Here is a 12,249-nt window from a genome sequence, read left to right as displayed (position 1 = left end):
TCAGTATTAAATAAATTAAATGAATAATTGAGGTTTACTCCTCCTTGAAGAGTATTCCAGTTATATCACGGATGTGTCAGCTGTGAGAAAGTTAGAAAACCAGGGAGGATCACTAAAACAGATTGGGTACCTGGGCAAGTATTGTGTTTTATATAACCCCTTGGTAAGAACTAGCTAGCAAATCCAAACTTTCAAACAAAGGACCTGTCAAAGCTTCAATATGGCAGAGAGAAAAGACCAAACTCAGATGTATTGTCTGCGAAAATCTCATCCCCAGAATGTTAACGCATTCGAATTGAAGCAGGTCTCAGGCGTTTACCCCTCTGGTGAAACCCACGAGCATGGTGCTGTCAAACCTAGAAATATAATCATGACGAATCTAAGATTCGTACCCACGGTCACAGGTTTCTGGTACGCACAAGGGACGCAACTCGCGCCGCGAAGTGCAGTGCCTGAGATGACTTGGCTAGCCCTGGTCATAAATCATTAAATAAATATTGATAAGATCAACTGAAAATTTCATAATTGAATCATAACTATGAATAACTTTGATGACTGCAGTCGAATATTGACAATGGTCCGCAGGGTCCTTTTGTTTGAAGGTTTATGCGCGCGTTAAGACATACACTGCAGTGTGTATATGTGGCCTGTGTAAACTTGCACAAGTCTCTAAGGCAAAAATGGTTAGTTTAAATCATAATGTCTAGATCATATAAATAAGAAGAACAAGTCGTCCCTATAAGAGACCGGCGTCCTTGTTTTTGAATACCACATTCCATTGCCTTGTGAATAGTATGTTCTATAATTACATTCCACAATAGCAATTATTGACATATGGCTATTGGACAAATCATTACAAACATATGAGCACTGATACAAACTGTTTATACACAGAATGGAATCCAACTCAAAAATGGTCTCACGTGTGAAGAAATAAACTGATGGGTGGAAAACGGGGGCTGTGTTGTCAGGTATAGTTTTATCATATGAACACACATGCTTTGTTTGTTTGTTTGTTGTTTAACGCCGCACGCAGCAATATTCCAGCTATATGAGGGCGGTCTGTAAATAATCGAGTCTGGACCAGACAATCCAGTGATTGACACCATGAGCATCGATCCACGCAATTGGGATACGATGGCATGCATCAACAAAGTCAGCGAGCCTGACCACCCGATCCCGTTAGTCGCCTCTTACAAGCATAGTCGCCTTTTACGCCCAGCATGGGTTGCTGAAGACCTATTCTACCCCGGAATCTTCACGGGGGTGAACAGCATGCAGAAAATGTGGTGTGATGCATGCATACTGCTTTACTGTCAAGTATCGTTAGATAAGAACTTCTAGTGTGTATCTGAGTTCATTGCTTGAGTGTGATGTGCACAATTATGTTCATTTTATCTCCACCTCGTGCCCCTAGTAACCCTCAAAGCACAGTTTTACCTGCCAAGTTAAAGTTGGGAAATAATACCCCCAGCCATCTATGGTCATTATTAATCAGACAGGGCAAGGAGGATGGTGGCAGCATCCATGGCGGGGGATAGGGGGGCACAGACATTTCAGCTGGTTATGTCAGGTTTTGACCTTGCAGCCGGTAGGTTAAACTGGATTTTACTAGTCTGTGCTGTCCTCTAATCTGCACTTGACTATTATAAGGACAGAATTATATACACCCATGGACTTAGTATTCAGTACAGCCTTGGAGCACCACTATGGCCTGTGTTACCGTGGTAGATATACTCACCAAATGAGACTATGTTGCTAGGATACCAATAATAGAGGTACGATGGAGCAGTATTCCGACAGGCATCGCGATGCAAGTACACTGTTAATAAACATGACTTTGCAAAGCGTTGAAGCGGAACTTTGACGCAGCGAAAACCGCATACCACAACAGCTGAAGCGACACTGGTCCACACGTAAACCGTTCTTTAAATAGATATACACCCTTGTCCTCTGACCTATATAATCTGCGCTCACTGAGCGCACAAGTCATGGGGTATGCCTAGCGCTAAATGGAAAGTCTGCATGCATCTTAATAGCCCACGACCCATGGTGAAAGTTACACGTGTGTGTGTTCTTCCAGCTGAGCTGTCCTCGTGTCATCGTGTCCTTGGGTCCTGGTTTACTCAGCACAGATCCGTGAAACTGACAGTGTGAGTATTAATCGCTGATCGCCATGTTCCTAACTCGCGAGTACTCGCCCAGCACTTGCAGTGAGGACGTTGTGTACCATGAAACAGAACAACAGCATAACGCATACACGCATGTCTCACTTAATTTGTATTAATACACTCTGTAGACGAATGTATGCATACATTCTCCACTTGCAGAAACTGGGCCGGACAGGGTAGTTGGTGTTCTACTTAGCTGTGATGACAAAGGGAAATTCGAACTGTAAGGTTGATCTAGTATGAGAAAATAAATATGCCCGTATGCATATATGTAGTAAAACACAATCCCATCCCTTATGTTTTGTTCCCAGCCCTATCTTCGTGTCCATTACTATAAAGCCTTACCTCACAACTATATATACCTATCGATTTCGCCTAGTTTACACACGGAAGTGTAAATCTGGGCTTGCTTGTCAGTTGGGCTAAGGTCAAGACAGCTGGCATAGTTACATTGAGTATTTCTACTCTTGATGTCGCCGACATAATATGCCAGCCTTAAACTTATCGATTGTTTTAATCTTTACATTACGATCGATATGATTCAAGCAAATGTTGGTATTTGACCTGTTATATAACCGTTAACTCACGTTATGTTATCGACGTATATATATAAATCATCCTCGGGCGTTTTCCACCTGTAGTAATGGGATTGTTGGGCATTTTCCACTTGTAGTAATGGGATTGTTGGGCATTTTCCACCTGTAGTAATGGGATTGTTGGGCGTTTTCCACCTGTAGTAATGGGATTGTTGGGCATTTTCCACTTGTAGTAATGGGATTGTTGGGCGTTTTCCACCTATAGTAATGGGATTGTTGGGTATTTTCCACTTGTAGTAATGGGATTGTTGGCTGACAAACCGTTTATAACTTACTAGTTCTTAAACCTGATTTCATCAATTATAAATCAATTTAATGGTTATAGAGCATCCGCGGTGTCAGGTTTGATTGCTTCTCCTAACCTACTGGTTAGATAATGCACTGGTTGGCTGCAAGTACAACAGAAATATGAAACGCCAACGCAAGAATAACCAGTCCCAATGCCATCGTGCGTGATAGACAAAATACCGGTGAAAATTATATGAATGTTGAAACTAAATGTTCGCGAAAAGGGTAAGCACGTCCTGCCCTGCACGTGTTCTATGTTAGCCTGTGACTGTAGATATATTGATGTCTATCCTCACATCTATTTAAGATAGGCACCAAGATGACGACGGAGAAGAGACGCTTGCCTTATGCAAAGGAGTTTGTCCGGAGTCTGGTGGAGACGACCGATGACGAGGAGCGAGTGTCTGAGGTCGAGCAGTTCCTGCTGGAGACGATGTCACAGACACTGGCGGAGGTGGAGACGCGGTTCAGGACGTATATGCAGAAGCTACATCAAGTGACAGGCGAGCAGAATTCCCAGACGATGCGTAGTACGATAACCCGGATGGAAAAACAGATCAACTCAAGATTCCACACAAAAGACTCCTTTGGTTTGTTTTTTACATCAAATACTGTTAATGAATAGATGATAATTCAGCTGATATCTTAACCTCCACTAACTCATAGACATGTGTTTTTTGTCAAGGTTCTGGTGTCTAAAAAAAGTCATTATAAGATGTGGAGACATGGTGGAGAGGTTAACAGGAAGGATTTCAGAAGTTGATTTTTTCTACTTTTTCGTGTGCAGCCTTTCTCATGTATCAACCCTAGTAGTCATTGCGAAAATGTTATTTTATGAAAGATGCAAAATGTCAATTCATCACATTACCAGCAAGACATGAATTAAACTGAGACAATGTGCCAAATGATATAAATACCGCATTACTAATGAATACCTTATTACTTTGGTTTTGGGTTGTTGTTTTTTCATTTAACAGAAAAGAGGTCAAAGGTTAGTCATATCCACAGAGAGGCTCTGAGGAACTGCTACACTTTGCTCACAAGTGACCTTGAACTCTTCAAATCCAGCATCATTGATGACCTTCTAGCATCGGATGTGATGTCCGTGTCAGACAAGGACAGTATCAGAGGTAAAGACTCGAGGAGAGGTCAGAACGAGGAGTTCTTCAGCTACATCGTGGGGCGTCTGTCTTTTGAGGACTTCCACCGCCTCCTGCTGCCTGCCCTGAGGAAGGATCACCCTCACGTAGCGGAGGCGCTGATCTCAGAGTTGGACAGACTTGAGGAGGAGCATGAGGATGAACAGTGTGTGGCCTGTAGAGCCAGGAAATATGTGCAGGTGAGGAAGGTATTCGTATAAAAGGAATTGACTGTTTCAATATTCAGGTTTCCAACAAGAAAATCGTTTATGTCACTTGTAATGTAGATGTCGCCATAATTCCCTATCATTTACTTTTAAAATCCCCATTCACTGCACTATTCTCAACATCTAGCACATACTACTCCTGGGCCCTCATCAAATAGGTGACCATCAGCTAAAATAATTATGATGAACATTTTGAACAGATTCTGTAATGTTATTGAACGGCTGATACATAAAATATAGTACATAGTGAAATTTGTTTTTCGTGATTATTAAAAGTGTTACATTTATCTAAACATGACTACACCTTTAGTCTCTAAAGAAATATCTGTTTTCACACTGACAGCTCAAAAGAGTGGCAACTCCTTTGCTACAACAAAAGATTATAGAAATTCCTCTGTTTGGCGACCTCAAGAGTTCTGGAATGTCCAACAATACCAAATGGACAGAGCTTAGGAAGGAGGTGCCCGACAAAGACATCATTGCTGCCATGGCTAAAAAGTATCCTGATCTACACAAGGAATTTAAACAACAGGAGTGCGACACTTTGAACTGTTCTTGTCCCACTCGCGACGTTCAGGACACTGGTGTTCCAGAAACACCAGAGAGAGTCTTCACTGCACAGGGCAGTGTCAGTGAATATGAGAGCTGCTTGACAGATTCTTTTGAGATCGAAGAAATTGAAAATATAATGGGTGATCTGTCGTTCCAAACAGATAAGTTTGAGGAAGGTAAATTGTCGTTCAGTTGCGTATAATACATCAATACATGAACATTACAGTTTTGGAATGTTTATTATTTATAAACTGCCGGGGAAAAGAATGTATACACCCATATTTGATGGTGGCTACAAATGAAACAAACAAGGAATGGTTATTCGACGGTGATGTATTTGATGCGGGTATGAGAGTTGTTTTTGGGCCTTTCAGCCCAGCAACGTTCTGGTCACGGTTATATTTTGGTCAAATCCATTTTTTAAGACTACACTTTTTTGACCCGACCGTTTAGTTTACACATGTGACAGCTCTGGACTGATGCTGAAATCACCAATAATCACTGACTCTGTTTTATGTCCAACTGTGCAAATGCTTGTCTCCGATAACATCCAACAGGTTTTTTTTACATTACACAGGCAATTTTTTTAAACAGAGATTTCGAAGTATCAATGTTTGAAGCCTTGTTGCAATATTTCTGTGGGTTTTTTGTTTCAGAATACAAGATGACAGCTGTTCCTAGAGGCATATGTGTCATTATCAACAATAAAAGCTTCAAGAAAGGCTTCCCGACAAGAAGAGGGGGAGTGGACATGGACGAAGAAAATTTGAGTGAATTGTTCACTAAACTCCAGTTCACCATAAATTTACAAACAGATTTAACGTCAGTCGATATGATGAACAAACTAACGAGCTATGCCGAACAAGATCACAGCGAGTACGACGCGTTTGTTTGTTTTATTCTCACAAATGGTACCGAATACGGTGTCGCTGGAAGCGATGGTAAACTAGTAAAAGTGCAAGATCTTACGTCAATGTTCCACGCATCAAAGTGTCCAACGTTAGCAGGCAAACCCAAAATGTTCTTCATCCAAGCATCAAGAGGAGACAATTTCATGAGTGAATTGGTTCAGGATGACAAATCGGATATTTCAACTGCTGATGAAGCCGACATTATCATTGGGCACAGCACCGTTCAGGGATACAGCAGTGCCAGAAATACAAAATATGGCAGTTATTTCGTCACTTCTTTGGTCAGAACGTTAGACAGCCACGGTGATCAGCAGGACCTCTTGAGTTGCCTGTCGATGGTTAACAAGGAAATAGCAAGGATACGATTGGGTCACAAATGGGAATCATATAAACAGGTGCCCGCCCCACAGTTTACTCTGACAAAGAAGGTGTACCTGACAAGTGATCCACAGTGGCCCTATCCCAGTCTGGCGTCCACGGACACTTTAGGGGAGGAGAATCCATGATTTTGTGGGGGATTAGAGGGAGCTTAGTCGCCTTTTACGGAAAGCATGGGTTTCTGAAGGCCTATTCCACCCCGGATCTTCACGGGTCTTAGAGGGAGTGTGGACTTTGCTGGTATGGGACAATCAAAGACCTTGAGATGATAAGTAAAATCCCAGATCCCAGGTCTTTAAGAAAATCACAACTCACGGGATATCACTGGAATCACAGATCACAGACCCTGACGTTATTCATAATAGTCGCAGATCCTGACGTTATTACGAGAGTCGCAGATCCTGACGTTATTAGGAGAGTCGCAGATCCTGATGTTATTAGGAGATTCGCAGATCCTGACGTTGTTATGATAGCCGCATATCCTGACGTTATTAGGAGAGTCGCAGATCCTGATATGTTATTAGGAAAGTCGCCGATCCTGATGGTATGGTCACAGATCCTGGTGGCATGGCATTGGGAGAATGAAACTACCTACCTGGTGGTTATTAGGGGTATATTAAGATCGCCAGAGAAGATTATATGGGCGGTGTGTAAATATTCATATATCAAATGACAAGATTGAAAAAGTAAATAAATGAAACTTATGCCCAGTTTGCGACTGACTGTCATCATCAAGATCACTCAGGTGCTTGAAAACTGTCACCTCAATCACATATCCGTGTCATACCCACATTGTGTTCAACAACAACGACTTTCTCAAGCGCAGGATTGAATACAAACCAACTGAGCAGCACGATTGTAGGACAAACACTTTTATATATCCTACTAATAAATATATTTTTATTACAGCTGCTTATAATTGTTTTGAAACATTGTTGTTGAGAGACTGCCAGCGTGTATATGACACTTAACCGCTCCATTGATAATGACAACATCTTCAGTGGACGAAACAACCTGAAAAATATATGATACAATGTGAACGAAAGGCAGATTTGCTTCTTTGCTATACACCTAGGTAACGGCTCTCGTGTGAGAAGAGGACTCTTCTCCATTCTTGATAGCGCCAATGCTGGTGCTGTGTTTCCCACTGTGTTGGTCTTCCGTTACGTGGTTGGTCATCTGTAGTGTTGGTGGTCTGTTTCCGTTGCTGGAGCCTGTATATGGCCCTTACGTGGACTTGAAATGCACTGCCTACTTGCCGGGCGGTTTGTCCAGCTTGCAGTCGCCCAAGGGCTTGGTTTCGCTGTTTTCTTGTCAATCTTGGCATGTGGTAGCAATTCAATAACGAATGAAGGTTATCCGATCTGGGTGGATTTTTATAGGGCAAGAAATGGGGGAACGCATGTACATTTCAATTTGCACGGAAGTCACGTACATCACGTTACCATGGCCGTTGCCTTGATGCGTTTGGGTGATCGGTTTTATTGTCATCTGCTTTATTTTTTTATTATCAAATTTAATTTTTCCGGACAAGGTAATGTTAAATTTTAGAAACTTTGACAAAAATTACCCAGATATTTAAATGACAACTTTTCATGCAATGTTACTTGGGGTGACGTTTCTTTTGCGTTTCAGTATATATTGTATCTCTGCGGAACACCCTGTCACGGTTGTATATTAGCCTACATGTATGTCTGCGGAACACCCTGTCACGGTTGTATAATAGCCTACATGTATGTCTGCGGGGCACCCTGTCACGGTTGTATTGTAGCCTACATGTATGTCTGCGGGGCACCCTGACACGGTTGTATAATAGCCTACATGTATGTCTGCGGGGCACCCTGACACGGTTGTATAAAGGGCTACATGTATATCTGCGAGGCAGATACATATCTGTAAATAATGGAGTCTGGACCAGACAATCCAGTGATTGACATCATGAGCATCGATCTACGCTAACGGGGTATGATGCAATGCATCAACCAAGTCAGCGAGCCCGACCACCCGATTCCGTTAGCCGCCTCTTACGACAAATATAGTCGCCTGTTACGACAAGCATGGTTTGCTGAAGACCTATTCTAACCCGGATCTTCACGGGTATCCCACCATATCGATGAACGGCGCATATATATATATCATACCTTTGTCAGAATGATCTGATCTTAGAGGGAAACACATTACTCAGCGGTAGAATAGTGAGTGAGTGAGTTGTTTCAACGCCGCGTTTAACAGTATTCCAGTTATATCACGGCGCGTCAGCTTAATGTGGGAGGAAAGCCCGAAGTGATGCAGGTTTTGGACGTTTACCACTTCGGTGAAACCCACGAGCACGAGTATGGTGCTGACAAAGCGGAACGTAATCGGAGCGAATCAGGATTCGAACCCACAATCATAGGTTTCTGGCGTACCCAAGGGACGCAACTCTGCAAAGCGAATTGCGGCTCCTCGGACGACTGAGCTACCCGTGTCCCCAGCGGGAGAATATATCCCGTATACCCCGCCTCGAAGCAAAAAGCCGCACGCTTTTCCCGAGTTAATGATAGTTACCTGACATAGCACAAGTTAACCTCAGCTCAATTGAACAGCTGTTTTCTATCAATTTTGAATTTGTTTTAATTCGCTAAGTCTTTTACAAATCTTTTACAATGTCATATTTAAACATGTCGGTAAGATTAATCATTATGGCAGTGTCACACGGGAGTACACTTGTGGCGTAAAACCTACGCGGGAAGCTCAAAACCACATGTACCTCGAGTGATACTGCTACACCTCATAGTATGACCTTAGATACAAATAACATAATAATGGAAAAAGGAAAAAATTATTATATATGCTCTTACAAAAAGGTTGCAATGGCAAGTTGTATAATGTCTTAGCGGTGTACTCCCGGTTTCCCAACATTGGAAAACTTAGAACAACGCAGGGATTAATGAATAAACACCTGTGGGTATGTCCCACTGTCTGTTTAGGGGTGACCGACGCTCTGTGGACACACTACGATTTCAACTGATAGGAGTATGAACAAACTTGCAGTCTTGGATTTTTTATATTTATATCGTATTTGATTTCACATGATTTCCATATCACAGCACATGAACATGATTGAATTTCACAATCAATATTCTAATATCACAACACTTTATAATGTCTAAACATCAAATTAAAATACAACTCGACAATTTATAATAAACCAACATGACATGACATTTCATGATCATCACAAACGTACAAAATTGGCCACAGCATCTGCAAATTGAATTGCTGACTTTCTCTTTTCTGCATCAAGTCTGGTCTCAAGATGTCGATACTTAGATCAGCTGCAGGATATGGGCCTCGGTGTAGGCTTGTTCTGTCTCTTAAAAAAAGTCAATAATTCTGTAGATGTTTGGGTGGGGACTGCCCATGATGGAGGTGAGCTTGAAGTGCCAGCCCTCTACGTGGTTGGTCGTTCTTTGGCCGACGGTGTCGTGGTTATTTCAGGTGCTTCGTCCATGATCGCCCTCCACCCAAAATTCAGTCACATAGTCAGTAAATCGGAGATCTCTGACATCATGGAGAAGGGCACTTCCGTTACGGCTATACTCATAACACGCATAAGTGTACATTAGTGAACACGGTCACTGATATTATAAGAGCCTGGCATAAGTGCTAATTGGTGAACATGGTTCAATCTGGCAGGTGGGTGAACTTAACTCACCCACCAGCACCCCTACCAATAGTGTACCCAAACTAATCCCTCTATTGTTTTACGCCTGACTGGGTTTGTTGTTATAAGAAATGTTGGGAAACCGGGCGCACCCCGTCTTAGCTAGTATGTATTCTGCCGTTAAGGCATGTGTAAAAACAGACAAAGGTAGAACAGATTTGTTTAAAATAAGCTCCGGTGTAAGACAAGGCTGTATCTTAAGCCCACTTCTGTTTATTATTCTTTATTAATGAGCTTGTAACTGACATTTATATAACGAGCTGTCAATAACAATCTAGAAATAAATCAACCCTACACAATGGAGGAGCTCCTCTACGTAATCCAAAACAGGAAAAAGGGCACAGCCCCAGGATTAGGCCTAACTTCTTACCAAATAATTAAAAAACTCCCCCTAAAACTACTCCAGGCACTACTCAAACTATACAATCTCATCTACCTAAACGGACAGGTTCCTACTCCCTGGAAACAGGCCCTAGTCATACCAATCCCTACACCTAATAAACCAGCTAATTAAGCTAACTCATATAGACCAATATCCCTAACTTCAAACTTATGTAAAGTAATGGAATCAATGGCTAAAAATAGATTGCAACATTACTTAACCAAAAATAACATCATAAACTCAGATCAAAGCGGTTTCACTCCTGGCCGCTCAACCCTAGATAACCTCGCCCGACTAGAACAAGATATTAAGACAGGACAACTAAATAAACAATATACCACAGGCATCTTCTTAGACTTCTCTAAAGCTTTCGTCACGGTATGGCACGATGGGCTAATACAAAAACTTTAAAAAATAGGACTCAAAGGTCTGATAATAAATTACATCCAGGACTTCCTAAACAATCGTAAAATAACCGTGGGTATAAACCAAACTCTATCGGACCAATGTCCCCTAGAAAATGGCACTCCACAGGGCAGTATCCTCAGCCCCACCCTCTTCAATATAATGATAAACGATCTATTCGAGGTCCTATCCCCTAAAGTAAACACATCAAAATTCGCGGATGATGGAGCCATCTGGATCCGCACTATAAAAGCATGAAAATGGTCCAAAATTTACTCCAAAAATCTCTTAATAAAATACAACAATGGGCTGACAAATGGGGCTTATCCCTTAACTCAGAAAAAACAACAGGAATAGTATTCAAACATAAAAACATGAAACCCACCTCCCCAATCCTCCAGCTAAACAACCAAACAATCAAATTTCAAAAACAAGTTTGTGAAACTCCGTGACACATGAAATATGATAAATGATAATGAATGATACATATGGATGATGTATGAGATGATATGATGAATATAAGTCTGATATGTATAAAATGTACATGAAATATGATAAATGAAACTATGGATGACGAATGATGTATGAAATATCAGAAGAAATGTATGAACAAAGAAAAAACACTAAATATCATTTGCTAATGTTTGTCATTTGCCACTGTAGGCAATAGTACACTAAAATGGGCCTGTTCAACTCTGCAGAAAGGTAGCAGGGTATCACATGTAAAACCATATAAATGTTTGTTTTAGACTGTAGGCATTAGTATAGACACATACCAGTCGCAGAAAGACAGACATATTTTTTTAGGTCAACGGTTAAAATAGTACGTTAATAATAAATTATGTGACATTCATGAGCAAAGCATCACATGATCAAAAAATCCATCCCGGGGTAGACACTTCCACTGATAATCAATTTCTTAACGTTTATTCCCACATTTAAGGTTATTTTGTCATTGATATGTGTAATAGTTGGATAAACTTAACCACATTGGGATTTGTTCCATATTATTTCTTCACTTAATGCAATCGTGACCCCCTGACAATCCACGCACACACTTGTAAGCTTACTACCCATTGAAATTTGTGTACACATACCTCTTTCGTGCAATAGAAAAGGCTAAGGGTATACAGGAAAATCCGGGAACGAAAATCTTGAGGCCAATAGTAACTTGAGGTGAATTGTCTGAACATAGGATCCCAGACTCTCACTTAGACTCTCAGCCGATACAAAGCCTACCTGTTGCACTTCAAACTAGTGCCACATATCTTTTATCTGATCAGTTATCAATTGTATTCACAACCAAAGCCATCTTTATCATTTTTTTATTTTCTTCCGACAGGCCATTCCCTCTGACGTGAGGCATAATAAATATGAATGGCATGTGGGTGCTGTGTCGCGTGGCTCCCCGTGCGTAGGCAGAGGGGCGGGGCGTACATTTCAAGGGAGATAACTCTAATTTGACGTGTCGCGACCGGCGCAAGGCTTTTGTGG

General features: G+C 41.5%; 1 protein-coding gene across 2 annotated transcripts; it reads left to right on the top strand.

The window, feature by feature from the left end:
- Positions 1-2,036: 2,036 nt before the first annotated feature.
- On the top strand, positions 2,037-6,390 carry LOC139443265 (caspase-8-like). Of its 2 annotated transcripts, none has more exons than XM_071224237.1 (5): positions 2,037-2,153; positions 3,367-3,645; positions 4,033-4,394; positions 4,765-5,149; positions 5,630-6,390. In XM_071224237.1, the coding sequence occupies exons 2-5, from the start codon at positions 3,375-3,377 to the stop codon at positions 6,388-6,390; spliced, it is 1,779 nt and encodes a 592-aa protein (XP_071080338.1). In that variant the 5' UTR covers positions 2,037-2,153; positions 3,367-3,374. The 2 variants fall into 2 exon arrangements, with proteins under 2 accessions (XP_071080338.1, XP_071080339.1); XM_071224238.1 differs by having other exon boundaries at positions 3,363-3,645.
- The last annotated feature ends 5,859 nt before the right edge of the window (positions 6,391-12,249 follow it).

This window comes from Haliotis cracherodii, unplaced genomic scaffold, assembly GCF_022045235.1.
Source record: "Haliotis cracherodii isolate W230 unplaced genomic scaffold, xgHalCrac1.p SCAF_5, whole genome shotgun sequence".
NCBI lineage: Eukaryota > Metazoa > Mollusca > Gastropoda > Lepetellida > Haliotidae > Haliotis > Haliotis cracherodii.
The sequence above is the reverse complement of the archived record's forward strand: the minus strand, read 5'-3'. Positions and strand labels throughout refer to the sequence as shown.